The sequence below is a fragment of the Erpetoichthys calabaricus genome, chromosome 5 (assembly GCF_900747795.2).
Source record: "Erpetoichthys calabaricus chromosome 5, fErpCal1.3, whole genome shotgun sequence".
NCBI lineage: Eukaryota > Metazoa > Chordata > Cladistia > Polypteriformes > Polypteridae > Erpetoichthys > Erpetoichthys calabaricus.
The window spans coordinates 237,422,395-237,449,174 of record NC_041398.2 but is presented as its reverse complement, the minus strand read 5'-3'; the positions used below and the strand labels follow the sequence as shown (position 1 = coordinate 237,449,174).

At 39.2% G+C, this 26,780-nt stretch overlaps 1 protein-coding gene across 1 annotated transcript; it reads right to left on the bottom strand.

Annotated features, from left to right (window-relative positions):
- Positions 1–3,571: 3,571 nt before the first annotated feature.
- On the bottom strand, positions 3,572–26,645 carry fga (fibrinogen alpha chain). Its single transcript, XM_028791374.2, is given in 7 exon segments — positions 3,572–4,378; positions 14,775–15,873; positions 16,861–17,006; positions 21,191–21,311; positions 21,313–21,375; positions 22,551–22,670; positions 26,477–26,645. Coding segments are annotated over 7 exon segments (2,310 nt in total). The 5' UTR covers positions 26,531–26,645; the 3' UTR covers positions 3,572–3,671.
- Positions 26,646–26,780: the final 135 nt, after the last annotated feature.

Sequence of the window (26,780 nt, the reverse complement as noted above, 5' to 3'; positions counted from 1 at the left end):
TGATCTCCCAGTTTTGACCTCTACCTGCTTCTCCGGGTCACTTTTCTTCTCTGTGACCTCGCCAACGGGACACAATGAGCACAGCTCACCATAGTCAGTCAGCAATCAGTAGTAATTACGCCACTACATTAAATTCTGAATACCTGCACTATGGCCCTATCCGCACTATTATGCCTTCATTTAAAAACACAGACAGTAGTCTTTGTTTTCGTCTTTTGTTTGCACTACTGAAAAATGCTTCCAAAGGTGTATACTTCTAAAGCGCAGCCTCAGCATAATGGTGTGGACACGCACACATGCAGCTTTTTTGAAAACACGCTCGATTTGTTTTTGCATATTGCCCTGATTGGATCCTGCTCATTACAACGTCTCTTTCGCTTATTGTTCACCCTTCATGGATGAAACCATATTCCAACATAGCAGGCACAGAAGAGTTGCTTTCCTTAAAGTTTGTTGTGTTGTTTACCTGTGTGCATCTAAATTGTGTTTTGCACAGTATGAATGTAATAATTTATCAGTGCCTACAGTTTTGCAATAAACCCCATGACCGCTGACATCCTTTCAAGGATGGGTAAGACATCTATACTGTTGACATGTGCAGTAGTGGTGGACAACCATGTCATATGCATTTTCGGCCATTTTAGTGTGGATGCAGATACTTTCACCTGATTTTAAAACGCAAGTTTGGACCGTGTGTACTCACACACACACACACACCCACACACACACACATATATATATATATATATATATATATATATATATATATATATATATATATATATATATATATATATATATATATATATATATATATCACACATGCGCTTGGGAGGCAGGCTAAGGGCTTAACCAAGGGCAAAAAACAAGGGCAGGGATTGACGAAGTACACTAACCTTTCTTCTCCCTATTCTGCAGATCACCTGAACAGAAACCTACGTAAAGCGCCTCCAGTTCCTGCATTTCCTTCTTAACCACGCCTCTGTCTGACCTCACTTCCGGTTTGAACCCCCCACTCCCCACCACACGGACCCGCCTCTTCTTCTCCAGCACCTTCCTTTCCTGTCCTGTCCCTATTTGGACGCTGACCCAGACAGTTCTCTGGGTCTAATCTTTTGTTGCTTGCGGTGTATACAATATACAGGGTGGTTCCCCAACTCTTTTTTCCTATCTTTTCTTGTGTTTTACAATACCCATCTATATAACAACAGGTTTCCTTTAGCCTTGCTTAAAACATGGTGTAGTTTAAATCATGTGATAAGTTGTGTACTTTAAGTTCCTAACTTTCCTGGTAACTTTCCTCAGTCTACAGGATGACTGATTACGTGTTACCTCCTCTTTATCTAGTTAGAGTGGTTCACGTACAATGGAGAGTTCACTTGACACTGTCCAGTAGATGTGTTGAGTAAATAACTATACTCTATATACTGAACTTTTTGCAGAGTGACTACAAAACATTTATTTAAAAGTAATTCATAACACATGTCACCTTGTTTTCACTTTTTCTTGTTGGATCATTAGGAGGAGGCAGTTTCCAATCTAGCTAAAGGCTAGCAGCGGACACTGGAAACGCATTTTAATGCCGGGTGTAAATGTAATCCGCCTAAATTATAAACGGGTACAACATGTTTATATGAAATTCACATCAAAAGAGAAAACTAATAGCTACAGGGAGATTCACTCGAAAGAGGCCCCGAATATTCTGTAATAACTCTCTCTAGGATGAAGCAATCTGAACGAAACAACGTGCAATGAGCTCCTCAGTGTATGGAGCTTCAAACAAGCCGGGATGCCCCTGCGTCGGAGCAATGAGGTAGGCGCCGGACAGCCGTTGCGACGTTTAACCTCCGTTTGCAACTCCTGGGTGCATATCGCCCTTACCCCTTCACTCAGTTACTCGACTTCTCATCAGGATGGTGGTGTACAGTATCGAGCAGTGTGTCTTCATGGTATGAACCTACTGGTCACCAATTCATTTAAGCGATATCAGAATCAACTGGATGATCGTGAGTTAATGGAAGGTTACTTCTAGCAAGATGGAGCAACGTGTCACACATCGGCAAGGAGCACGGCATAAATTGAGTCCTTCTTCAGCAACAGGGTCATTGCAAAGGGGCTTTGGCTACCACGGTCGCCGGATCCGACACCACCAGACTTCTTCCTTTGGGGTCTGCTCATTGGAACAAGCCTTGCACTGTGGAAGATTTGAAGGAAAACACCCAACGTGAAATTGCTGCTGTTCCCCGCCCCGAGACACTTGCCATTACATTCAGGAACATGGAGCGCTGTGTCGAAATGTGTCTGGCAGAAAACAGAAACCACTTTGAGGATCACATGTAATACACATACATCAAGGTATAGAGCGGATTTTCTTGGTTCAGATTGCTTCATCCTAACGGGAGTTACAACAGAACATTCGGGGCCTGTTTTGAGTGAATCTCCCTGTACAAAGCCACACTTCTATCCCAACATATGATACCCAAAAAGATTTTTAATGTCCAAACAGCACGAAAGCATTTGGTATTAGCGTTTCACTTCCTAAATATTATACTGTACAGCAGCATTTCTCAACCTTTAAGTATTTGCGACCCGAGTTTTCATAACAGTTTTAATTGCACCCCCCTAACGTTTTTTTGAAAGGAGCCCACTAATACCAATTTGTTTTTTTTAATTAATGATATATATAGATGCATATCTTATTATACCTACTTAACTGTTATCGACATTTATCTAGCTCTATATTTATTTTTCTAGTATCAGAATGTAGTTTAAGTTCATTTGTTTTGGTTTCAATAAATGTATTTTTCATATTTTTGATTCTTATTTTCTTTTTTCACATCTTCACGCCCCCTTTTCTGTTACTTCGCGCCCCCCTAGTTTGAGAACCGCTGCTGTAAAGCATGTCAGATTGTTTTAAGAGGAATTCATTTCATTGACTGAAAAGGAGTAACTTCATGACATCTTCAAATCCCGAATTGCTAAGACTGTGTCAGGTTTGGCTTTAAAGTGAACCTCAAGTTATATTTAATTAAAATTTATCAATGAGAAATTTGGCCAGTCAGTGTTAACATATGAATAAAGTGTGAGGGTTGCCCCTAAAGTCAACGCCGACACTTGCTGTAAATGTAACAATGACAAATTCTGCTATCTGAGATATGCTGGAATGTTTTCAATGAATTATAAAAAATATTAAAATAAATATCCTTTTTTTTCTTTGATGTGTTTTGTATGTTACAATCTGACCACTCAGTTCTGGCCCAGTATTATATACAGTACCCCTGATTGTAAACATATACATTAGCCATCCATCCATTTTCATACGCTCATAAGTTCATTTGGTCATCAAATATTATGCATTCAAAATATAAAAAAATGCTTGGATATTTTTTATGTATTCCTGAATTTCTAATTATAGCTGTAAATTGTATTTTGAAATATACTAAACATTTGCTCCGCTGAAGAAGTCGTTACTTGAAATGTGCCCCCATGTGGATTGTGTGTGTGTTTCTTACTTTCTTCCATTCCGATGGCCGCGTTTCACATTAAAATAAAGCAACGAAACAAAACAGTGTGCATCTTAAAGAAGCTTTAATGACCTCAAGTGGCATCACATTACATTCCTTGTTCCCAGTGCCATTTCTCTGACTGTACTCTATCCTTTATTCTGATCCCTACTGGGTGTCTACTGGTCTAATCTTCATTTTTACCACTTTAAGTGAGTAGTCGGCGGGCTTAAAGGGTAACCAGACAACTCCATTCTCGATCTCATTTGGAGCATTGTTCCCAACGTCATAGTGGCCTCCCTGATAGTAGACGCCATTCAGATTGGCCGCTTGGCAGTTATTGTACCACCAGCCTCCGCCGTACATCGCTGCGCAGCTCTCTTCCCATTTGTCATTGTCCCTGTCATAGGTGCTAAATTTCATGCCCATGTGAGACGTGAACTGCCCGTAGTTTGGCTGCCCTTGGATAAGCGCATCACCGGCATCGCCTTCATACTTTGACACTTTCAAGCTGTAGCCATCTGATTCGGGACCTACGTGCACCAGGTACTCTGCGTAAGCATTATTTTCAGACCAGTCCTCCAGCTCAATCCTCAAAATGCTCTCTTTCTGGGTTAGAAGGTGGAGGTATTTATTTCCCAGCCAAACCTCCCCCTCTCCTTTCTGATCCACACTGCCAAACCCTTGCCTGTACTCTTCCCAGGTTCTATTAAACTCCACTGAGCCGTCCATCCTCTGCTGAACCAGGAGCCACCCTCCCAATATGGTATCTTGGTCGCAATAGACAGTCACCACTTCTTCTGTGCCTTCTGGTTTAATCTGGAAAAGGCCGCTTTTCTGACCCGATGCGTGTTTCTTCTGGATATCTTCACAATCTGAAAAGCAAAGGCAGATGTAAAGTTACAAAACGCTCAAAGAAAATGAAAATTTATTCTGGATGAAAAGCTGTGCCGAGTGTTGGGAAACTGTACATCTAGTTTTAACCAAGAATGCTCTTCATTATTTGTCTACTACCATCACAAAGTGATGCCTTGAGCATGGGAAAGGCGCTATATAAATAAAATGTATTATTATTATTATTATTACAAAGCAAAACAGAATAACAACCAGCAAACTGGTTACACCCAGGGTTGCCAGTGCCGGGTTTTTAAACCCAGATCTGGGTTTTTCAATCTCCGTCTGGGTGTCTAGGTCAGCGGTTCTCAAACTGTGGGGCGCGCCCGTAACAAAAAAGGGGGCGTGAAGATGTGAAAAAAAGAAAACAAGAATCCAAAATATGAAAAATACATCTATTGAAACCAAAACAAATTAAGTTAAACTACATTCTGATACTGGAAAAATAAATACAGAGTTAGATAAATGTCGATAAAAGGTAGGTATAATAAAATATGCATCTATGATATATCATTAATTAAAAAAGAACAAATTGGTATTAGTGGGCTCCTTTCAAAAAACGTTAGGGGGGTGCGATTAAAACTGTTATGAAAACTCAGGTCGCAAATACTTAAAGGTTGAGAAACGCTGGTGTAGGTTTTTCATGTTAATAAATGAAATCTATGTGTTCCTATACATTACAATATACTGTATATATATATATTTACATTGACTCAGGTATCATACAGGCACTGGCCATGTTCGCAGTCTGTAGATCACACACTTTTGGCGGCAAGACATGCATTGGAGTGATGGCCACCTCATTGGCTGGCAGCAACGTCTCCTTTCTTCCCCCCACAGTGGTTCTCAAACTCCATCCTGCGGACCCCCTGTGGCTGCAGGTTTTAATTCCAACTAATTTCTGCTATTCATTGCACTTCTAGTCTAATCAAGTAAGCAATTGTTGCCCATTTTCTGTGTTTTGGGGTCCATGTAAAATGACACTAAGTTTGGTAAATTAGTAATAGAAAGTACCAAAAATGTATGTATGTTACATGGGGATAACCTAGTGTTTTTAAGATTTTGACACCAGTGATGATTTTCATCATCATTGTGATTATTTAATCCATTATATACCAATAAGAGCATTAGTGGATCTGATGTTGAAGCAGTTGCAGTGCTGGCATTTACTGTTGCTTGCCCAGATGTCTGCTTTGTTCTTTGTTGTCATCATCATGCAGGGCCAGATTAAGACCCTTAGATGCCCTAAGCACTAAGTAATTTTGGTGCCCCCTTACACTTGTAATTCAAAATATTAAATCAATAACAAACTAGAAAATAAAATTTTATTATCGAAAATTCGAATTTAAACAAAACATACTTATAGTAAGAAGGAAAATAATATTTATTTTTGTATGCTTCATTTTATTTTTTATCTTAATAATTTTCTCCTACTTTTTTTCCTTGCAAACTCTTTGATTAGATCTTCATAATCAATCTTATGTAACACATCTGCTTCTATACATAATAGAGATAAGGCATCCAGCATGCCTTGATGCATTGTTGAGGGGATTTTTAATATATTTCAACCAAGAAAATGAGCGCTCAGCTGAGCAGTTTGTGACCATTAATGTTAAAAATATACTGTACGAAAGGCAATGTCTATATTTGGAAAAGCACACTCAATATTAATATTGTCTTCTAAAATTATTTTATAAAGTTCTGCATGACTGAATCTTGTTTTTACATTTTCTGTTGCACTGAACTTATGGTGCACAAAGTGACTACAAAATGGCTTAAATGGCTTCAAATATTAATTTTATCTGCCATTATTCTAAGGAATACAAATTATCCAATCTCCTGCCAAAACCTGTAGAAATTGACTTTAACCCCAAAATTGATTTAAAAATTTATTTTGTGCGGCACTGCTTTTCGATAAAGATCTGATCGTGTTTTTATCATTACTTGAAGAGAAAATGGCATCTAAAATTTTACAAATTTTAACGTTTGGGGTCGATTTTAAAGGTTTTTTTTAATGTACGGTTTTCATTTTGACATGAAAACCGTAGATTTACCACTTTGATTATTTAATTTATTTATGGCTTTTGTGTCAGTTTAGCAAATCTATTTACACATATTCTTAGTACAAGATTTGAAGAATACTTTGTGAAAATTTTGTTAATAAATCTTTATTAGTAAAAAAGTTATAAACAATTTTATCCAATAGTAATCAAGTGTACGATTTTCACTGATCCATCCATCCATCCATTTTCCAACCCGCTGAATCCGAACACAGGGTCACGGGGGTCTGCTGGAGCCAATCCCAGCCAACACAGGGCACAAGGCAGGGAACCAATCCCGGGCAGGGTGCCAACCCACCGCAGAACACACACAAACACACCCACACACAAAGCACACACTAGGGCCAATTTTAGAATCGCCAATCCACCTAACCTGCATGTCTTTGGACTGTGGGAGGAAACCGGAGTGCCCGGAGGAAACCCACGCAGACACGGGGAGAACATGCAAACTCCACGCAGGGTGGACCGGGGAAGCGAACCCGGGTCTCCTAACTGCGAGGCAGCAGCGCTGATACATAATGTAAATGAATTTAAAAATATCCAAGAATAAAATTAGACTTACCAGAATATTTTTTCCTCAAACTGAGACGTTTTTTTGTTTTTGCATAAAACAGAAATGCTTTCTAAGCAGTAGAAATTTATTTTAAGTTAAATAACAGATAATTCACGAAAAACAACAATTACGTGATAATAATTTTTAATCAACTATTAACTATTATTTAAAAATATAAAAACATATTGTTTTGAATCAAATTATTTTCACAATATTTTGACATAATAATGGCGTTTAAGGAAATCACCATGAAACGGGAATTCCCACCGTAGATGGCACCAGTATGCAGACCACACTGTGTAAGGCGCCATCTACGAACAGTGACGGCATAGGGAGGTACAGGGAGGCATTATTCTTTTTTCATTAAATTTTGAAAATGGTTATAAATTTAATTAAGTTAATAATGTATGTGATAAATTCGGTCATGAAAATGTTTTGTGGTGCTCCCTTTACCCATGATGCCCTAAGCATGTGCTTACTTTGCGTATATGGTTAATCCAGCACTGTCATCAGGATATAATTAATGGAGACAACTTCAGACAAAAAGGGACAGATTGATACGAAAACAGCAGCAGAGGTTGAAGTATTTAAAGCTACAGCAAACATACAACTATTTCCGAATGTCTTATAAACATCACACTGCTATGTTTTTGTGAACCCAGAAAATTGAGTAAATTAGATCATTTACAGGTAAAATGACTCAATAATTAAGAAAATTTACGGAATGAAAACGTGAAGCCAGTTTGAGCCCCCAGGACTGAGTTGGAGAAGCGCTGCCTAAAGCCCTGGTTTATACTTGCCGCGTGAAGCCTGAGCGAGCACCGCACCACACAGCGAGCGACCAAAACACATGTATTTGTTGGCTGCCCAGTCGATCAGACCGTTGATTTTCTCTGTATCAGTAAGTGACAGTGTTTGGTCAATGTCGTATAGCTATTACCGTCATAGCAGAAGACGTGTGACTCTGCTGATGGAAGATGACTTGTGCCCGCACTTACTGATTTTAAGAAGAAGAAAAAGAGAAGGTGGAGCGTCAGATCGATTGACGAAAAGCAGCGAAGGAAGGGTGATTGTAAAATTCTAGTGAAAATTCTCTTAATGATGAGCAGATGCATTTCAAATGTTTTTGCATGTCTAAATTGCATTTTGATGACCTGTTGCATCGTTGTGGCACCCATTTAACCAGTCTTTCTTTGAAATTCATCATCTTGAATACTGTACACTGCCGCCGCGTCCTTGGAAACATTATCACGTGCAGCGCGAAAGTGAAAACAATCGACAGGGGTTGTCTCCAAATCTGACGTCAGCTTCTCTTTGTGGCACTCGAGCCCAACGAGAATGCTTCAAATGTAAAATAGGCTTTACACTTGACGCTCCCGCTCTGCAAGTTCAGCTGCGTGATTGGCTGGAGGGCAGCGGGGGGGTGGGGGGGGAAGGAAATCCCAGCCACCTGATTGGTTGGTTGAGGCACCAGCCTTTATCTAAACGTAGCAACAGAGCGTCTCCCTCTGTCACTGTTGGCTCAGTTTGTATTTGATTGTAGTGTTTGGTACGCGTGTGCTCCCAAGTTCTAGTTCGGCAGTACATTTAAAGCATTGCAATTTACATCCCTTATTGACAACAATGAAAGAAGTGTGGACGAAGAAAAAAAAGAAAAATAAAAGCAAATTACTGTTAAAATTTATGGGAAACTTGACAGTTCTACTGCACAGCTCGGCTTGTGTAGTGAGAATGTCTTCTCAAATGAACTGCATTAAAACAAAGAGCAAGGAGGAATAAAACATAATAACCTTGTACAACCTGGGAGCCAAAACAGAATTAATAAGACATCTTCAGGATGGAGCAGTATACCAAAAGATATTCTAAAAGACTCAAGAATATGAAGATCGGTGTCATTTCGTTAGAAATCTAGGACGATTCCAACGAGGAGAAATAAAGTCAAAAGTAAGTGGTATTTATTTTAACACAACATAGTACCAATAAATGTCATTTTCTGAATTGCTTATTCCAGTCCAATGTGATGGACCGGCACCCCATTCAGAGTTTGTTCCTGACTTGAGCTCTGTACTAGCTGGGATGGGCTCTAGCACCCCCTACGACCCTGTACGGCACAAATCTGGTTAAAAATCAACTGAGAGGCTTATGGAAACACTGACAACACTAATTGTCCAAACACAAGGAATGTAGGGCAGCAAGATGGTGCAGTGGAACACGCTGCTGCCTTGCACTAAGGAGATCAGGGGTTGTGCCCCTAGTCCTCCCTGCATGGAGGAATCCCTTGCAGACACAGGAGGAACATAGAAGACTGCGAACAGGGAGGTCCTGGGATGCAAACCCAGTTTGCTTACTGTGAGGCAACAGCACTATTAGTGTGCTACTGTGCCTCACACCAATAAATAAAGTAAATTTAAATTGCCTTATTGAGTTTTATATTATGTTTTTTTTTTAATTTGAGAGCAGGATCTTATGGTTTTTTTTTTTTAAGAAAGGCAAATGTCTATCTGTGTTGGTAGCTTTTATATACTATTTATCATTATGCTTTTTTGCAGAGCCATATCGGTTCCTCATCATTTTTGTATGATGATGATCTAGTTTGAGATACCCAGGGGCACTAGTGTAGCAGATGCCCCACAGCCCCCATGATGCAGAATCGGCATCCAGACTCAAAAGACCCCCACACCAGACCTTCACAAAGAAAAAAAAATATTTTGTGCATTTTTAGTCTAAAGGAAACTGTGAGAAACTGGTGTGTCGTGTTGTGTGACGTCACAGGCAGCCTATGGGCGAGTGCAAGAATATTTACATAAGTTAGCGAGTAGACCGCAAAGAGATCCATCATGATAGAAAGTAGAAAATGACTAAGCGCTGCCCAAATCAAGCATCTGGTTCAATGGACCATTGATACGATAAGACCAAAGGACCAAAGATAAGAATCAATGGAAGAGGGAATTGGTAAAATGTTGCCCTTGTCTTAAACGGAGCAGGTTATTATACTGTACGTAAGGCAAATTGTACATCGTGGCAGAAGAGGCTTCTTGTTCTTCTTGTCCTCCTTGCCCACCTCTTCCCATTACGGATGACCACAAGCTTATTTATAACTAGGCAAAGAGCCCGTTTTGACAACGTAAGATGAAACGGGCACGAGTTTCTGTCAGCAGTGTATGAAGAACAAATGATAAGTAACGAAGAAGTTGTTTTGCAATAAATGTAGTCCGCTTTACTCATTACTGTACAGGCTTGTACTGTTAGTTGATGAATTTTCCAGGCCTATAATATAATATTGAATGATGAATGTTCCAGTACAATATGGAATAGTAATAAGTATAAGCACCACAAACCTGATATAGGTGTATTGAATGAATGCGTAATTAGGCCTCGAGCTGTAGTTGAAATCGCCTTTCAGGCCTCTAGAGCTTTAATCGAAGTCGCCTTTCTGTTTGAATTTTTGCGGCCGTAAATCCGCCGCCTGCCGCGATGTTGGGGTTGGATGTTGGTCTCGTAAGGTTTTTCGGGCAGCTGCACAGAAGGCGACTGCGCATTTGGCTTCGGATGGACGTGAGTGAGTGAGTGAGGAGGCAGGCGAATTATGTATTAAGATGATGTGCAGAGCAACCTGACAGCCCCAGACCCAAGTACTGTTGAAATAAGGATGTGCAGTATTTGCACAGAAATAATAAATAATAGCCTTGAGGTCTCAAAATGTTTCATTGTTAGATATTAATGGCAAAGCAGTTTTCCTCTGAGCTGCAAAAAACAGTTTGACTTCAGTGGAGGGGAAAACAAATTTGGAAAACAGGAGAACACCCATGGAGCATTTTAGGGAATAATGGGGAAAACAAAACTGTTAAATGCAGGAAATTGTTGCAGATTTCTTAGTACGGGTCTGGGTGTGCTTTGTTTAGGGTTTTTCCAATACATTTTCAAAAGCAGTTGCTTTTAGGTTTAATAATAATTCTTTACATTTATATAGCTCTTTTCTCACTACTCAAAACGCTCTCCACACAGGGAGGAGCCGAAAAGCGAACCCACAATCTCCTTACTGCAAAGCAGCAGCACTACCACTGCGCCACCTGTGGTTTAATAGTTATCATCCACTTTGAAGTGTCCTATTTTGGTCTGTTTAATCTGTTGAATTGTTACAGTATATTGCTGTTTTTGATTATTATTCCTTTTCATGAATGGTGTTGTTTTGTTGAGAGCAACCGCACTATTGTTATAAACCACTGTGTAAAATAAACCAAAAAAAGGCAATATTCATTGAAAGAGTAATATATAGTTATTTAAGTATAACATAGTTTGTACATGAGGTGTTTTTGTGTGCAATGTACATTAAAAAGAAATACAATATGTAGCATTTGTCGAACAAACTGTTGAAATGGTTAATCAAAGAGACAACATGTTCTAGGTTGTGGTGGAAGAAACTAGCTGATGTCAAGTACTGTAAGATTTGATAGTTGTCACGTTGTCATAAAAGCTGAACACAAGAGATATTATAAAGAATGTAGTAGAATAAGGCTTTTATATGGGTATGTTATTTAGATGTTCAAGGCAATGAACCAATCAGAGTAAATGTTGGATGTTTTATAAGCATTAATTTAGCATTTTTTAATGTAATTTCAATTGTTTATAAAATATGGGACTGTAACTTTGCTCTGTGATTATTCTGTGGCAACTCTGCTCATTTCGTTAGCAGACAATTGTAACAGGGTGGTCCCTTTTCATGAAGAAAAATTAAAGACATAATGAACAAGCTTCCTCCTGCCTGGTTCTTCAGGTTGATGATTGATTATTTAAATACTCAAAAGAGGTCCTAGTTGAGGACAAAATTTCTTTCTTTAATACATTTCCAATTTATTTCTTCCACAATTCACACTGCAGCTCAATTTATATTTTTTCACTGATATGTGACACAGATCTGATTTTGTTTTTTTGTGAAATTATGTTTAACAAAATATGTCACGCAATCAAAAACCTTTCAGAAAGTATTTACACTGCTCTTGTAATGAATGTTTTGAATCCAAACCATTCACATCCTTTGTTTCAATGTACAGAAGACAGACAGATTTGTAAAGTGCTATGTAACAGATATGTAGAATACACAGCAGAGGGTAGACAGCTAGTTGTATGAAGCCGCCAGGATGGTCACCATGCCTGACTTCGTCTTTGACTTTCTTTTTTACAATTTTCATATCCTTCGTTGTCATCTAGCTATAGTTCATTGGTTAATTAATAGACAGATATTGTTGGTTTCCATTTATGTTTAAACAATTTCTACCCTTGTTCTCTGTGCATTTCATCAAATCTGTATGCTTATGTGTACTAGTTCTGTATTCTGTAATTATTATAATCTATACTTGTACTTTAACTGAGAACTGCTCACAGCACTCTGCACCTACACTCATTGAAGAGCCCTATACAAAGATAAGTTGTTAATTGCAATTGTAATTATCATCTTTGATTGTACAATTTAAATTGTTAAATTTATGCATAAATTTATTTGTGAGGGTGCTAGGTGGGTCTGTAAATAGGAAATTGGACTTGAATGGTTTCATGATTAATGCAGACCTCAGTGTTAATGTTTGCAGTGCACCATCTGTTGAAATGTATTTTTTAATGCATGTAGTAATAAAATGCATTGCTTTTGTTCATAGCACTCTGCCCCAGCACTCATTGAAGAGGCCAATACAAAAATAAATTGTAATTGAAATTATCATCTTTGATTGTTTATATTATATGCCAGGGGAGTAATATTCATTAATTTATTTGGGAAGGTGATGGGTTGGTCCGTAAATAGGAAATCAGACTTGAATGGTTTCGTGATTAATGCAGACGTTATCTTTAATGTTTGCAGTGCACCATCTGTTGAAATGTATTTTGTAATGCATGTAGTAATAATGTGCATTGCATTGTTCATTTTAACAGATGGCGCGTTACAAATATTAGCGTTGCTTTTATGAATCCCATGCCAAATGGCATACAATACAAATATAGCCAGTGGATGGACCCAAAAATACACAAACACCTATCCTTTCATTAAGGTAGATAGTTTCATTTTATCATCATTTCTGACTTTTTTCTGTATTCTGGTTTGAGATCAGTAGTGTTCATCATCACTTTTCCAGTTATTGTTGCTGCTGCTCTAGGAATGGCAGTGTATAATCGTAGCACCTACAATTTATCTTTTCAAATGCAATGTTACACATGTACATGGCCCCAATGGACAGTTTTACTCCTTGCCATTTTGCAATTAATCTTTACCCAGTCAAAAACATAATATGGCCACAGGCGTCTCAAGATGTCAACAGAAAAGAACTGCATTGCTTAGTTTTGCAATGTTGTGTTCTGAAAGTACAAAGAAAAGAAAATGGCATAACTGAACACAGGACTGTTTACGATAAGACGGTTTCTTTATTTGAATGAGAGAACTGTTGTGCATGTATATTTCAGGTTCTTTCAGTAAATATTTTGTAAGAACCCTTTGACATTGGCCATTCAGTTGTATATGACTGATCACTAGTTAGATGGCTTGAAGAAGGTAGTTGATAGTTGTATGATAGTTAGCTGTTTGAAATCAAAAAGGTGAACATGAGCCTGATTTCAGCAGCACCCAGTGCACAGTGTCCATGTCGTAAACTAAAAGTTAATCTAAATGTCAATGACATTTCATAAAGGCATCGAGTTTCACTGTCAGAGCTCTGGTACCCTGGCCTCCATGCCCTCTGTCCATGCAGTACATTCTGTCTGCGCCATGTCTATTGTTATTATCATAGTTACGCACACATTCACTGTTTTGCTGTACAATTTTCAGGAAATTTGATGGCGACGTGAGAAAATCAGCTTGTGAGACTACTCATACTGCAAGACAGCTAACTGAAATTTCTGACATGACAGAAATTCTCCTGATCGTACGACTGCCAAAAAGTAAGGTGGCTTTGGGCATTGCAGCCCCTCTCTTACTGCATGTGAAACAACAGCTGATGAAGCTGAAATTCAGGTTGACTTATAAAATCAAACTTAAAATTGTACCAAAATCAGACAGTCTTTACTAAATACAGTACCTATGGCTTAAGATTTGGGCAGTCCCTGCATTTGTAAGTCAGTTTAGACAAAAGCAGGCATGATTCATGGCTGAAATGAAGCAAGAGACACTGCAAATGTCCTTCCTGCCAAAAGCCAGCATTATCAGTACTGGACGTAGCATTTGGCTCAAAAGTCTCAAACCAAACGGCAGTGGTTTTGCATTTGGTTTTGGTTTTGCTGCTAAGTTTGCTATCTTCCAGACTTCACATAATGGAAGAGTCACATCTCTCCCAGGAAAGGTGAGGAAGTCGCGGCTATACAGCGGACAAAGATGAGCATGCTGAGAAGAATGGGCGGTGTGTCAGAACAAATCATGAAGTTTGCAGTCTGTTTGATGTGGAAGATGTCTCAGAAGAAATGAAGAAAAGTTATTTACATTGGTTTAGACAAGTGCAAAGGAAGAATGAGGACATGTAAATCAAGAAGTTCAAAGTTAGTGGAAGCTGGCTCAAAGTCGGGCGCAAGAAATCTTGGAAGGATAAAGTAAATGCTCACTTAAAATCATGAATGCAAAATAGAAATGGATTCATGGTAAAGGCTCACAGTGGCCTACTGGGAATAGTAGCTTCTAAATGTATGATAGTTTAGACAAAAGCAGCCAGTAAATAAACAAATCTACAGTACTGTAAGCTCATTCTTAGAGAAACTCTGAGGATCATAGGAAAATTGAACATTTTTCCTTACCTGTGCCCACATAGCCATCCATCAGTTTCACAGGGTCCTTCTTCAAACTGCGGGCTTTTATGTCTGGCATATCATCTTCATCTTCATCGTGTTGAAAATCTTCACTGAAAAGGGCCGTCCTTGACTTATAATCTCCCTTACTGGATCCACTACTAACTACTGTTTTAGTATAATATGAAGATGATTCTCCTCCAGCCTGAGCGTGACCTGCTCCAGGAAAAACTCCTCCTGGTGTGAATTCACTAAAGTCGTCTGTCTCCCCAAGATTTATAAAGTCACCATCCCCTCTGCCAGTACTCACAACTGTGACTTTGGGTGGATCAACTTGTCCTCTACTGCCGGATGAAACGCTTCCACCACTGGTAACTTCTTTTTTGACAGTAATACTGCCACCCCCTGACTGTTTAGATAAAAATGTGGTCAAATCGGGGAACAACTCTGTCATTCCTTCAAGGCCGCCTGCACTGCCAGAAACTCTTATAGTAGTGCTACCACTGCTGCCGATGCCTTCTGTTTTGGAGGAAAACAAGGAGTCATCAGTTTGCAGTTTGGCACATTGTGGGTCAGTGGTGCCTTCTCCCACAACCTCTATGGTTTCAACTGGACCATGCTCTGTCATGGTAATTTTCCTTCTAATTGTTTTTTTGCATGTAATTGTCTGTGTGTGGGTAGTTGAACTTGAACTTTGGGCTGAACCATCAGTTAAAAGAGTTTCTTTGGTATCAACTTTGCCACTACCTGACACCTCCATCCCTGTACCTGAGAGCCCTGGGCCGGAGAACTTATCAGTGGATCTTAGCTTTGTATCAGACTCCAGTCGTTCTAAGGACATCTGGTATTGCACAATGTCCTTTATGTCACTTCCTTCTTCATCTTTTGATAGTCTTAATTTGTAATGTTCAGGCACAGACACTTCTTTATCAACACGCCTCATTTTTAATGTCCGCATGCTGCTTGAGCTCTCTGTTCTCTGAACAATGAGGGTGTCTAGCTGAGTCAGTTGTTTGTCCAGGGTCACATAACTTTCCCTATCTACATTATAGGAAGCAGAATTTGCACAGGACCCCTTGCAAGCACGGATCTTGATGTCAATGTCAACCTGAAAGCAAAACATGTGAATAAAATGAGAATGGAGGAAGATTTCTCATTGGAATTTGAGTTTGAATGGAATGTGAAGCTGAATTTCATTGCCAGGCAATGCAGTGGCCAGGAATTCCTCTTGTTTTTACATCCATACATGTAACAAATGTAAATGCAATTTAAAGCACAATGTGCAACACGTGACACCACCACAGCATTAGCTACGATACAAAGTATTCACCCCTAGGACAGTTCCACATTTTTGCTATAGAATATTGAATCTATCTATCTATCTATCTATCTATCTATCTATCTATCTATCTATCTATCTATCTATCTATCTATCTATCTATCTATCTATCTATCTGTCTGTCTGTCTGTCTGTCTGTCTGTCTGTCTGTCTGTCTGTCTGTCTGTCTGTCTGTCTGTCATGCATTTCACATCTGTTTTTAATTATATAGTGCCTTTCCTATCTATCTCTGTATCTGTATAATTTGTCTTTAATTTTCTAATTTTCTGGGCTTATCTATTTAATAACATTTTAGCAGAAAAGGTATGCATTTTGCATGTTTTAAGCATGCAACTGGGTAACTGAGATGTGGATTATGCAACACTAGTAACATGAGATTTTTTTATTCCCATTAATGCTTCTCACTTTGTTTGCCATTGCATTAAATTGGTCACTATTGGCATGTTTTATCTTCATTATGCATAAAAACATGAGATTTTTTTTCTTGGCCATCACTACAAACTACATAGAAAAAGTTACATTTTAAAAAATGTCATCTTTGTGTGGGGTATTCCTTTAACATGTCATATATGTACTTCTGAAGGATTAGAATATTTTGACCTTTGAACTTCATTAGTGATAATATCGATGATTATACTCTTGTGTTAAGTCACCTTTGGATCACTGGGCATGAAAACAGATGAATGGATGGCAGTTATAAATCAAACCGCACTGTAACACCTGAATGTTTAACTTTACTTGGATTGTCTCTCTTACCTCCAGTGCGTTCATTTCATTAACCTGCTGCCTGATGCTGTTCTTCAAAGCTGCCAGCCTTTCAAGGTTGTTGATGATTTTCACCCTCAGATCAACGATTCTCCGACGTAGATCATCGGCCAGTTTACCATACTTGTCATCATTTCCTACATTGTAGTGAAAAGGGAAGTATAAAGAGTCACTGGAAAGTTTTGTTAAAACAAAATTATAGATGAATGACTAAAAAAAATGATTTACCATGTTTGACAAGTTATGCCTTAAATATGTCTTCCAGCAAAAAAAGAATACATTCTCTGAACAGAGATAGCAGATACTTTGAAGTTCAGGTTCAAATTTATTCTCACATACATTGTACATTTTCAACACTGAGAGAAAAGGCCCATTTTCAAAAAGATGCACATATTCATCAGGGCACTATAATTATTTTAGAAGTTTCTGTTAATGTTGCTTGTGTGTAACATTACAAATGTCTTTTGTGTTGTCTGCCATATTGTTACCCTTGTATGCAGTATCTTCTAATCCTGGCTATAATAAATAATATAGTGGCATATAGGAAAATTAACTAGTGCTAATTGCTCAAAATACCCACTTTCTTTATTCTAGAGACAATGTTAACAAAATGGAACTCAATAAAGTAAGATCTTGAAATTGGAAAAGGGTGGAGTGTTAATCAGTAACAAATCAGTTCAAAAGTGAATTAATGTGCTTAAAAATGTGCTAGTAAAATATAAGGAAAAATGATTGAAATTTGTTTTTCAGAAAGCTCCTAGAGTTCCCCAGATGAAGCAGGTTAGAACTTTGGAAAGTGTAGTCTTCAAATATTAAAAGTGATGGAAAAAACAAAAAATTAAACCATTGTACATTAAAAATGGCCAACTATGAGGATAAATCTGATATTTTCAAAGCATCTCATAATAGAATGTAAAAAAACAAGTGAAAATAATTGGAAATGACCAAAATAGGATATTCAGAGACTAAAAGAAATCAGGTGAGACTGAAAAATAACGTCAGATGTTAACCTTTTTGTAATAAAAAATGTCAAATATTGCAAGGAACCTGATCATTAGGGAACATACAGTACAAGCCTTCCATGAAAAAGCATTCTATTGTGTCAAATATCAAATGTGACTGGGTATGAATGGACAGTTAAACCTTCAAATGTAAATTCATGTGTAAAACGATGCTTTGCTGAACCATCAGGAAGAACAATTGATCATTGAAATTCACCCAGAATAGCAGACAAAGAAGCCCAAACATCTTGACATGACCAAAAAGAAGGTCACAACATATTCTAAAGGGATGGTGTGAGGCAAGACCAAAATGAATCCATACATATATATATTAATGTCCACAATATATTCTGTGAAATAGGATGTTATGTGACATCACTTAGCAAAGCTATATAGGATACTGTAGTGTACCTGTTTTGACTAAATACAAATAGATAACGTTACAACGCTCCAGAAATTCACAATATGCAACATTGGGTGGAGCTGTCAAAGCAAACACTGTTATATGGTAAACTTTTTATTTGTAAGTTGGGAAAGTTTACATTAAAGAAACAATAGAAAGTACAGCACAGTATTGGCAGCGCAAACACTTTTCATACAAGAGACATGAGATCCGCACGCTGGAAGCTGTTGCATTCCCTAAGTCGGTTTGTGTTCACTATGTCCCATTCTCTGATCAGGATATCTGAACTCTATTATAACCTTATGGCACCACGGATGTATATGCGTTAGGACGTTGCACAAATGGACGTTATGCAGCACATTGTGATGGAAGGCATGGATGGGATGGCATTCTAGCTGGAATGGGTCACAAGCTGCATGGCATGGAGGCCCTCATAATGCACCGAGTATGTCGGTGGGTGGATATCCTGGCCAGGACGTTTGGCATTCCTTTTCCTAATTGAGATAACATAATGAAAGAACAGAGGCCATTTGCTTCTGAGGCAGGTAGCATCATCGCACCTGTGCACACATCTGCAGGGCTGTCTGGGAGTTATAGCCCATGATGGACAACCCTGCTGGGTTGTTTTGGTGCCTCCAAAGGAGGTACCATGAGAGGACTTCTCTGCTTTAAGGAGGTTCCAACATATCTGAAAGTGCTTCCTGGGTGCAGTGTTGTGGCACCGGAAATACTGATGCGTTTGTCATAAAAGAAGCTGCTCCATCTCACCCAGACAAGATGAAATTGGGAAAGGAGGAGGACAATACTTGCCTGGGGAGCAGTGGAGGAGGAAATAAAAAAAAAGATTATTGTGGTGGTTGAAAAACTTGTGAAAATGTATTTGCCTCAATAAAATGTCTTTTGAGCCTGGAATTTATAATAATAATTCTTTACCTTTTTATATAGTGCTTATCTTAGCATTCAAAATGCCTTATATAGTGGGGAGCAACTTCAACCATCACTAATGTACAGCATCCTCCTGGATGATGCATCAACAGCCATAATTGCCCCAGTACACATAGTAGCTGCTAAGTGGTGAAGAGGTGAGAGATAGTTAGCCAATTAGAGACCAGCAGATGATTAGAGGGCCAGAATGACCAGGCGGTGGTGGCCAGTTTAGCCAGAGCATTGGGATATACCCTGCTCTTTACAAAGGATGCCCAGAGATCCGCGATGACCACAGAGAGTCAGGACCTCGGTTTTATGTGTCATCATTTTTACAGTACAGTGTCCCCATCATTGCACTGGAGCATTGGGATCCACATTCAGACCGCAGGGTAAGCGCCTCCTGCTGGCCTCACCAATACCTCTTCCAGCAGCAACCCAAACTTTTCCTGGTTGCATCTGCGTAGTTTTGTCAGGGAGTTTTGGGTTCTTGGCTAAAGTTCACATAAATGTTTATTCACACAGAGAACCACATAAAAATTTGAATAAATTATGAATTAGTGTGATGAAAAGTAGGACTTCGGGGACCTTTAAAGCTACCTTTGATGTTATTTTCAAGAAATTAGGTTGACAAAAGTGATGAGCTTTCTTGAGCCGAATGGACAGTTCTCATTATTTATCTTTTTTTTTTTAATATTCTAATGTTCTTGTCTTATTTTTCTCAACTGGAGAAATCTTAATCCATTTTCTATAACTTAGTGGGAAGCGATGTTCCATGTTATCAAGAAATTAATTCCCTTTATGAGGATTTGTCAAGAATTTTTCCAGAACTTGGCAAAATCTTCTGGATCTGTTTTATTTCATTTGCTGTTTTATCCGATATAAAGAACTATTTTAGACTGAACTCTATAGTCATATAAGTCTCTTCATTTTTGAGGTCTTTGGAACATACTGTTGTACATGCTTTTTTTCATTTGCTTGGGTTGGGGTTTGTTATTATGTTTTATAACGTTTGTTCAAGAGAGGTCCATTGAATCAACAGGCTGATTAAAAGGGCAACCTCAGTTATAGGACACACTCTGGACCCCCCAGGAGGTTGTACCAAAGGAGAGGATTATAACAAAACTGAGTGTTATTATGAGCAATGCTTCACATCCAATCTGTGACATATGAACATTGAGCACTTTCAGCCCACAAATTATTCAGAAGAAGTGCATCAAGAAATGCAACTGTGGGCAACTTTATACCAACAGCAATACGTCTGCATAATGCCTAACTGTGACTGCGACAGCCAAGTCAGAACTTATCTTTTCTTTTCTTTTGAATTTTCTTGCTTCATAGTAATTCCAGTGTATGATCAGACAAAGGTGTGTGTGTCTATTTACTTATTTACTTACCTGTCTACCTATATATGTATGTATTTACCTTATTTAAGGAACTTCTATAGAAAGCTATCTATCTATTATATAGTGCCTTTCAGATCTATCTATTTATTATATAGTGCCTTTTCTATCTATCTATCTATCTATCTATCTATCTATCTATCTATCTATCTATCTATCTATCTATCTATCTATCTATCTATCTATCTATCTATCTATCTATCTATCTATCTATCTATCTATCTATCATGTTGTGCATTTCACATCTTTTTTTTAATGATAGAGTGCCTTTCCTATCTATCTCTGTATCTGTGTAATTTGTCTTTTTTGATATAACTCTTTAATGTCAACTTGAAAACCCTTGTGGCTTGCGTTTCCTCTTTATGAAGTTCATGAGTTTTCTGGAATTTATCTATGTCATAAAAGAACAAATTTTTGAAAAGCTAAAATATAAGGAAGAATGTCCTCTCTCTTATCATCTTTTGACACTGGTTTGCCAGGTGAGGGTCACAGTTGGAAGAAAGTAATCATGGGAAAACCTCTTAGAAAGTAGGTCAATAACCAGTTTGTTTTTAAAGTGGGTTTACCAGCAAAATAAAAAGGTGACTTGCCTGTGTCTAAGAGAAGTTTCTCTCTTATCAACCCATAAACATTCTCTGTTGTCTGCCTGGTGTTTTTGTATCTGTTTCGGTTGTCTTCCAAAAGTTTCCGGATGTTGTCAATTTTTTTTTTGCAGGTCTCTGTCTGCTTCATTCATCAGCCCTTCAATTCTACAACCAGAAGGACATTTGGGACCCTGTTTAGAAATAAAAAAGAACATTAAGAAGATGCAAAAACCAATATGAATAATTATTTTACTATGTATATGTATTAATGTATTCATTTTAAATGTATTATTTCTGTTTATTGTGTATACTGTGGCATTGCTATGTGTTTAATTTTTTTTTCTGATAAGAAGCAGTTGGTCAGAACAGTTAAACTGGATACGACTCATTAATGATAAGCTGACGTTTCATTAAATGACTTTTACTGTAGTCGTAGGGTATGTCGTACTTACCAGATCTTGTCGACCGTCTATGTCAATTTACAAAACTGAAAATTGTTGGGTATGTCAAATTCAAGGACTGCAAATGACTTTCCAGCACAGTTGTGCTCTGCCCTTTTTCTGACAGCTAGTGGTATTCTGGCTGACAGAGCCAATGGTGTACAGAAGAACGGCCAGTAACTGGTACATCAATTTCAACCCTTTTAATTGTTTTTTTAAGGTGTGTTCATATATAATGAACAAAGTGCCTATTGCAAAAGCCATGTCTATCTGTCTGTCTGTCCACATGAAAAAAACCCCTCTCCCATCTTATTATTCAAGGAAATTTTTTGTTAAGATATCTTGAACAGATCATTCTTTACACAGTTACAAAATTTCTAAATCTCCCATTGACTGCCTCTGACTCTCTTAGATTATTGTGGTCCGTCCAACCTCGTAGAGCAGAAAGGATCTGCAGAGAAGAATGGCAGAAAAATCCTCCTATCCAGAAATATGAAGCTTATTGCCTCAGACCCACGCTGCAAAAGAGGCTTCAACTAACTACTGAGTAAAGGTTCTGAACACTTGTGCCAAGGTGAGATTTCTGTTCGTAATTTTAATAAATATGCAAAAACGTCTAAAATCCTGTTTTTGTTTTGTCATTCTGGGGTATTGAGTGTTACTGGATGAGGGGAAAAATGAATTTAAGTGATTTTAGCACAAGGCTGCAGCGTAGCAAAATGGGAACAAAGAATATTTTTTAAATCCACTGTCATTCTGAAAAGGTTCAATTTTCATTTTTAAACATTCAGCAGACTTTAAGAGCTTCAGAGTTACTTTTGTGGGACTCATTAAGACACTAGTAAAATGCATTAATGATAAGAGGAACCTAAATTGCAGAAACTGTAATTCTGATGACTACCTAACATCAAAGTGTGTTTACTCACCCAGTCGTCATCTGAGCAGAAGGGCCATTCTTTCTGACTCTTACACTCTCCTTGTTGACCGGCTTCAACGGGCCGAGGTCCTCTTCCTGCTGCACCCGTCTCAGAAAATTCTGTATCTGACTACAAGAAAAAAGAACAGTTCTGTTAGCTGGAAGGAAGAAAAAACTGTCTGTGAATATACAGTGTCAGTCATATGTGTCAGAGGGTCTCCTCCACCGGTTCATCACAAGTAAGCACTACCACCCCGGGTAAACCAGGGAGGGCACGATTGCTAACCACCTTGACTCCTTCTCCATCTACAGCCCAGAGAAGCCATTCAGTGAGGGCAACTACCCCTAGTCCAGAAGGTATAAAAAGAGGGTGCACTTGGAAGGTGGCGCCTCATTTGTCTCGCATATGGGAAAAAGTCTGGCGACAAGCCTGTCAACCCTAAATAGGGAACATTATAATAGCCGACGGCTTTATTGATTCCTGTTCTATTTGGTGCCATTTTGCACTTGTTATTTCATTCCTGTATAAAAGAAGTAAACGAGGTTTCCCATTTCATCTAGCGGTTGACATCAACAGGTAAGATTTTGTTAAAGCATTTTTACTTGTTGGTTGGATTGTGAAGCAATGGGTGCAGATTCTTTCTTTCTTTTCTTTTTGTTTTTGATCTTTCTGCACCAAAGGAACAAGTGACACCTTTATTCCATTGAACTAAATGGTATAATGAAAATAAAAATGAATTTGAAATTGAAATTCCCTGTCCATTTTCATGTAGGATTTTCCTCCAGCAGCCCAAATACATGTTGCTAAGTCGATCAGCAACTCAAGGGTGCCCTGGTGTGTTTACGTGAGTGTGTCCTGTCATACACTGGCATCCAAATCCTTATAAGCAGACAAGACTGCCCTTGTCATGTGTACACAGGGGGCTGGCACAAGCCTTTCTGTTGCCCTAGGCAGAGCTGTAAATGGCACCCCACTAGCCCCTTTGCTTTAGTGGAATCATCACTGCCAGACCTGTACAGAGAAACCTGGAGATAAGAGAGGGGAGCGAGGAGTTGGGAGAAAGAAATATGGGGGTTTGAATATTGGCATTCATGAGCATCTGAGGATCACCTTCTAGGCTCAAATAAGATATGCAGTACCCTCCTGGGGTAAATGTACCATCTCTTTCCCCTCTGTATCTCAGAGAAACTGGCCGATGAGGGTGCATTAGTCCCACCCACTTCAATCGAAACCCTGCCTCTTCTGTTCAAGACCATATAAGTCTGAGAGCTCGCGTCTCAGTCGAAGGATCGCAGTCCCACATGACGAAGCTCCCTGGCTTGGACTCACTTGAAACAGCTGAAATTTTAGAAAAGCCGAACAGGCTAAGAAATCATCTGATACATCCCCTTCCTGTTTTGCCACTTCGCGCTCATTTTAGATCAGTGTTTTGGACAATTGCAGTAAACAGGGTGGCCCGGTTGGCAGCCCAACTTTTCTTTGGGACTTCATTGCCTCATTTGCCTTTTCAAAAAACAGAATTTGAATTTATAATTTGACAATGTCAAAGGCTACATTTATTTATTATAGCAGGGTCTGTTTATAAGACTGTTTAAGAAAAAAGAGTGCCATTTCATAAAACACGTGGGAATTGGGCTGTATTAGTATGCTTTATTTATTTGCTTTTAAATGTTTGTGTGGGGCGGCACAGTGGCACAGTGGTAGCGCTGCTGCCTCACAGTAAGGAGACCTGGGTTCACTTCCCGGGTCCTCCCTGCGTGGTGTTTGCATGTTCTCCCCGTGTCTGCGTGGGTTTCCTCCCAAAGACATGCAGGTTAGGTGGATTAGTGATTCTAAATTGTCCCTACTGTGTGCTTGGTGTGTGAGTGTGTGTATGTCCTGCGGTGGGTTGGTGCCCTGCCCGGGATTGGTTCCTGCCTTGCGCCCTGTGTTGGCTGGGATTGGCTCCAGCAGACCCCCATGACCCAGTAGTTAGAATATAGCGGGTTAGATAATGGATGGATGGATTTTTAGATGATTCCTGCCTTGCGCCCTGTGTTGGCTGGGATTGGCTCCAGCAGACCCCCATGACCCAGTAGTTAAAATATAGCGGGTTAGATAATGGATGGATGGATTTTTAGATGATTCCTGCCTTGCGCCCTGTGTTGGCTGGGGTTGGCTCCAGCAGACCCCCATGACCCAGTAGTTAGAATATAGCGGGTTAGATAATGGATGGATGGATTTTTAGATGATTCCTGCCTTGTGCCCTGTGTTGGCTTGGATTGGCTCCAGCAGACCCCCAGGACCCTGTGTTCGGATTCAGCGGGTTGGAAAATGGATGGATGGATGGATGTTTGTGTCATCAGCGGTGGGCTGGCGCCCTGCCTGGGAACTGTTCCTGTCTGGCGCCCTTTGCTGGCTGGGATTGGCTCCAGCAGACCCCCTATTAGGATATAGCGGGCTGGACAATGACTGACTGACTGACTGTTTGTGTCATGATACCAATTTAAACTATTAAAACTGGTATTATGTTCCGTAGCTTTTTATTTAAACCACTAGCTTAGCAGATATTTTACAATGATGGTGGCAATTTAGTTACAGTCTTACCAAGGTAGCTCCATAAATATATACATTTCATTTAGGTAACTGAAATAAAGTTACAACATTAATAAAATGTCAGAATTCAATTAAACTGAAGTACAATAATCATTATTAAACATTTACCCATGATTTCTAATTGCCACATCATCACTAATGTATGCAAGTCATGCAATACAACCTTCCAATCAATTCACAACCTCAGTTTTTCCAGTGAGAGACAGACTATGGAGAACTGCCTTAGCGTGCCAGGAGCGAAGGTCATAGATTAAGGAGACCAGTGTTTGCGTCCCAGGACCTCCATATGTGGAATTTGTATATTCTTCCCATATCTGTATGGGTTTCCTCCCACTCTCTAAATTTGTGAAGTTTAGGTGAATTATTGATGCTCCAGTCTGCATTTGGTGTATGTGTTGGTGCGTGTGTGTGTTTGCTCTGTGATGGACTGGCACCCTCTCCAGAGTTTGTTCTTGCCTTGCACCCTGTTCTAGCTTTGATAAGCTCCAGCTCCCTCTGTGACCCTATTCGGGACTAAGTGGGTTAGAAAATGACTGACTGACTTATGGAAATATAGCTGATACTCTAATTGGCCTAACACAGGGAATGTAGGGTGGCGCAGTGGTAGACACACCTGCCTCACGTTAAGGAGACCAGGGTTTGTGTCACAGGTCCTCCCTTAATGGAGTTTGCATGTTCTCCCCATGTGTGTGTGGGTTTCATTTCACTGTCCAAAGACATGCAGGTTTGGTGACGTGGCGATCCTAAATTGGCTCTAGCGTGTGTTTGGTGTGTGTGGATATGTGTGTGTTCTCCCTGGGTTGGACTGGTGTCCTGCCCAGAGTTTATTTCTGCCTTACACCCTATGCTAATTGGGGTAGGCTTCAGACAACCCCCAGACCCCCTCAAGAGACCTTGGTATGGATTAAGAGGGTTGGAAAATTACATGATAGGGAATGTATGAAATTGTGAAACATTGAGTTTGAAAGTCTTTAGCCAAGATGGATGGACACATTTGGCCTCAGCTCTAAGGGCTTGTATATATTACTATTATAGAGCAAAGGATTTCCGTTAAGCTCACCTAAAACACTGCAAAGTTTGAGCCATTTGATAAGTTGTGTACATTTCTAACTTGTCCAGCAACACCCCACAGTCTATGATTTACGACTTGTTAGCTGTCTTTCTTATCTGTGTCTGTATGAGCCTAGCAATGTCCTTGTCTAGTCAGTGTGGTTCAAGCAGAACAGAGAATTCACTTGCTGTGCTCCTGTAGATATACTGAATTAAAATAAATATATACAATATATAAATATGTCATAGAATCTTTACTTTCAAAATATACAATACTGAGTGTTCCTTACCAGTGCAGATGTAAAGAGAGCGACCAGGCAGCAGAGCAGATACAAGCGCGCCATCCTTCCAGCTGCTGTCAGCCTGAGAGCTGAATGTGTCGAGGTGTCCTGTGAGCTCCTCAATTTGAACCCTCTTCAGAGAAAACCAGTGCTTTAGACACTTTGCTCAGTGTGCTAACAAAACTTCTGTCAATTATTAAATGTTTGTTTTTTCTTCTTTTTTTTTTTCTTTTCAAGAAAGAACTTTGTTCTGCACAACCTGCTGACCTGATGTTCTGTTGATATGGTTCTGGGCGGAAAAAGGTGGGAGTAC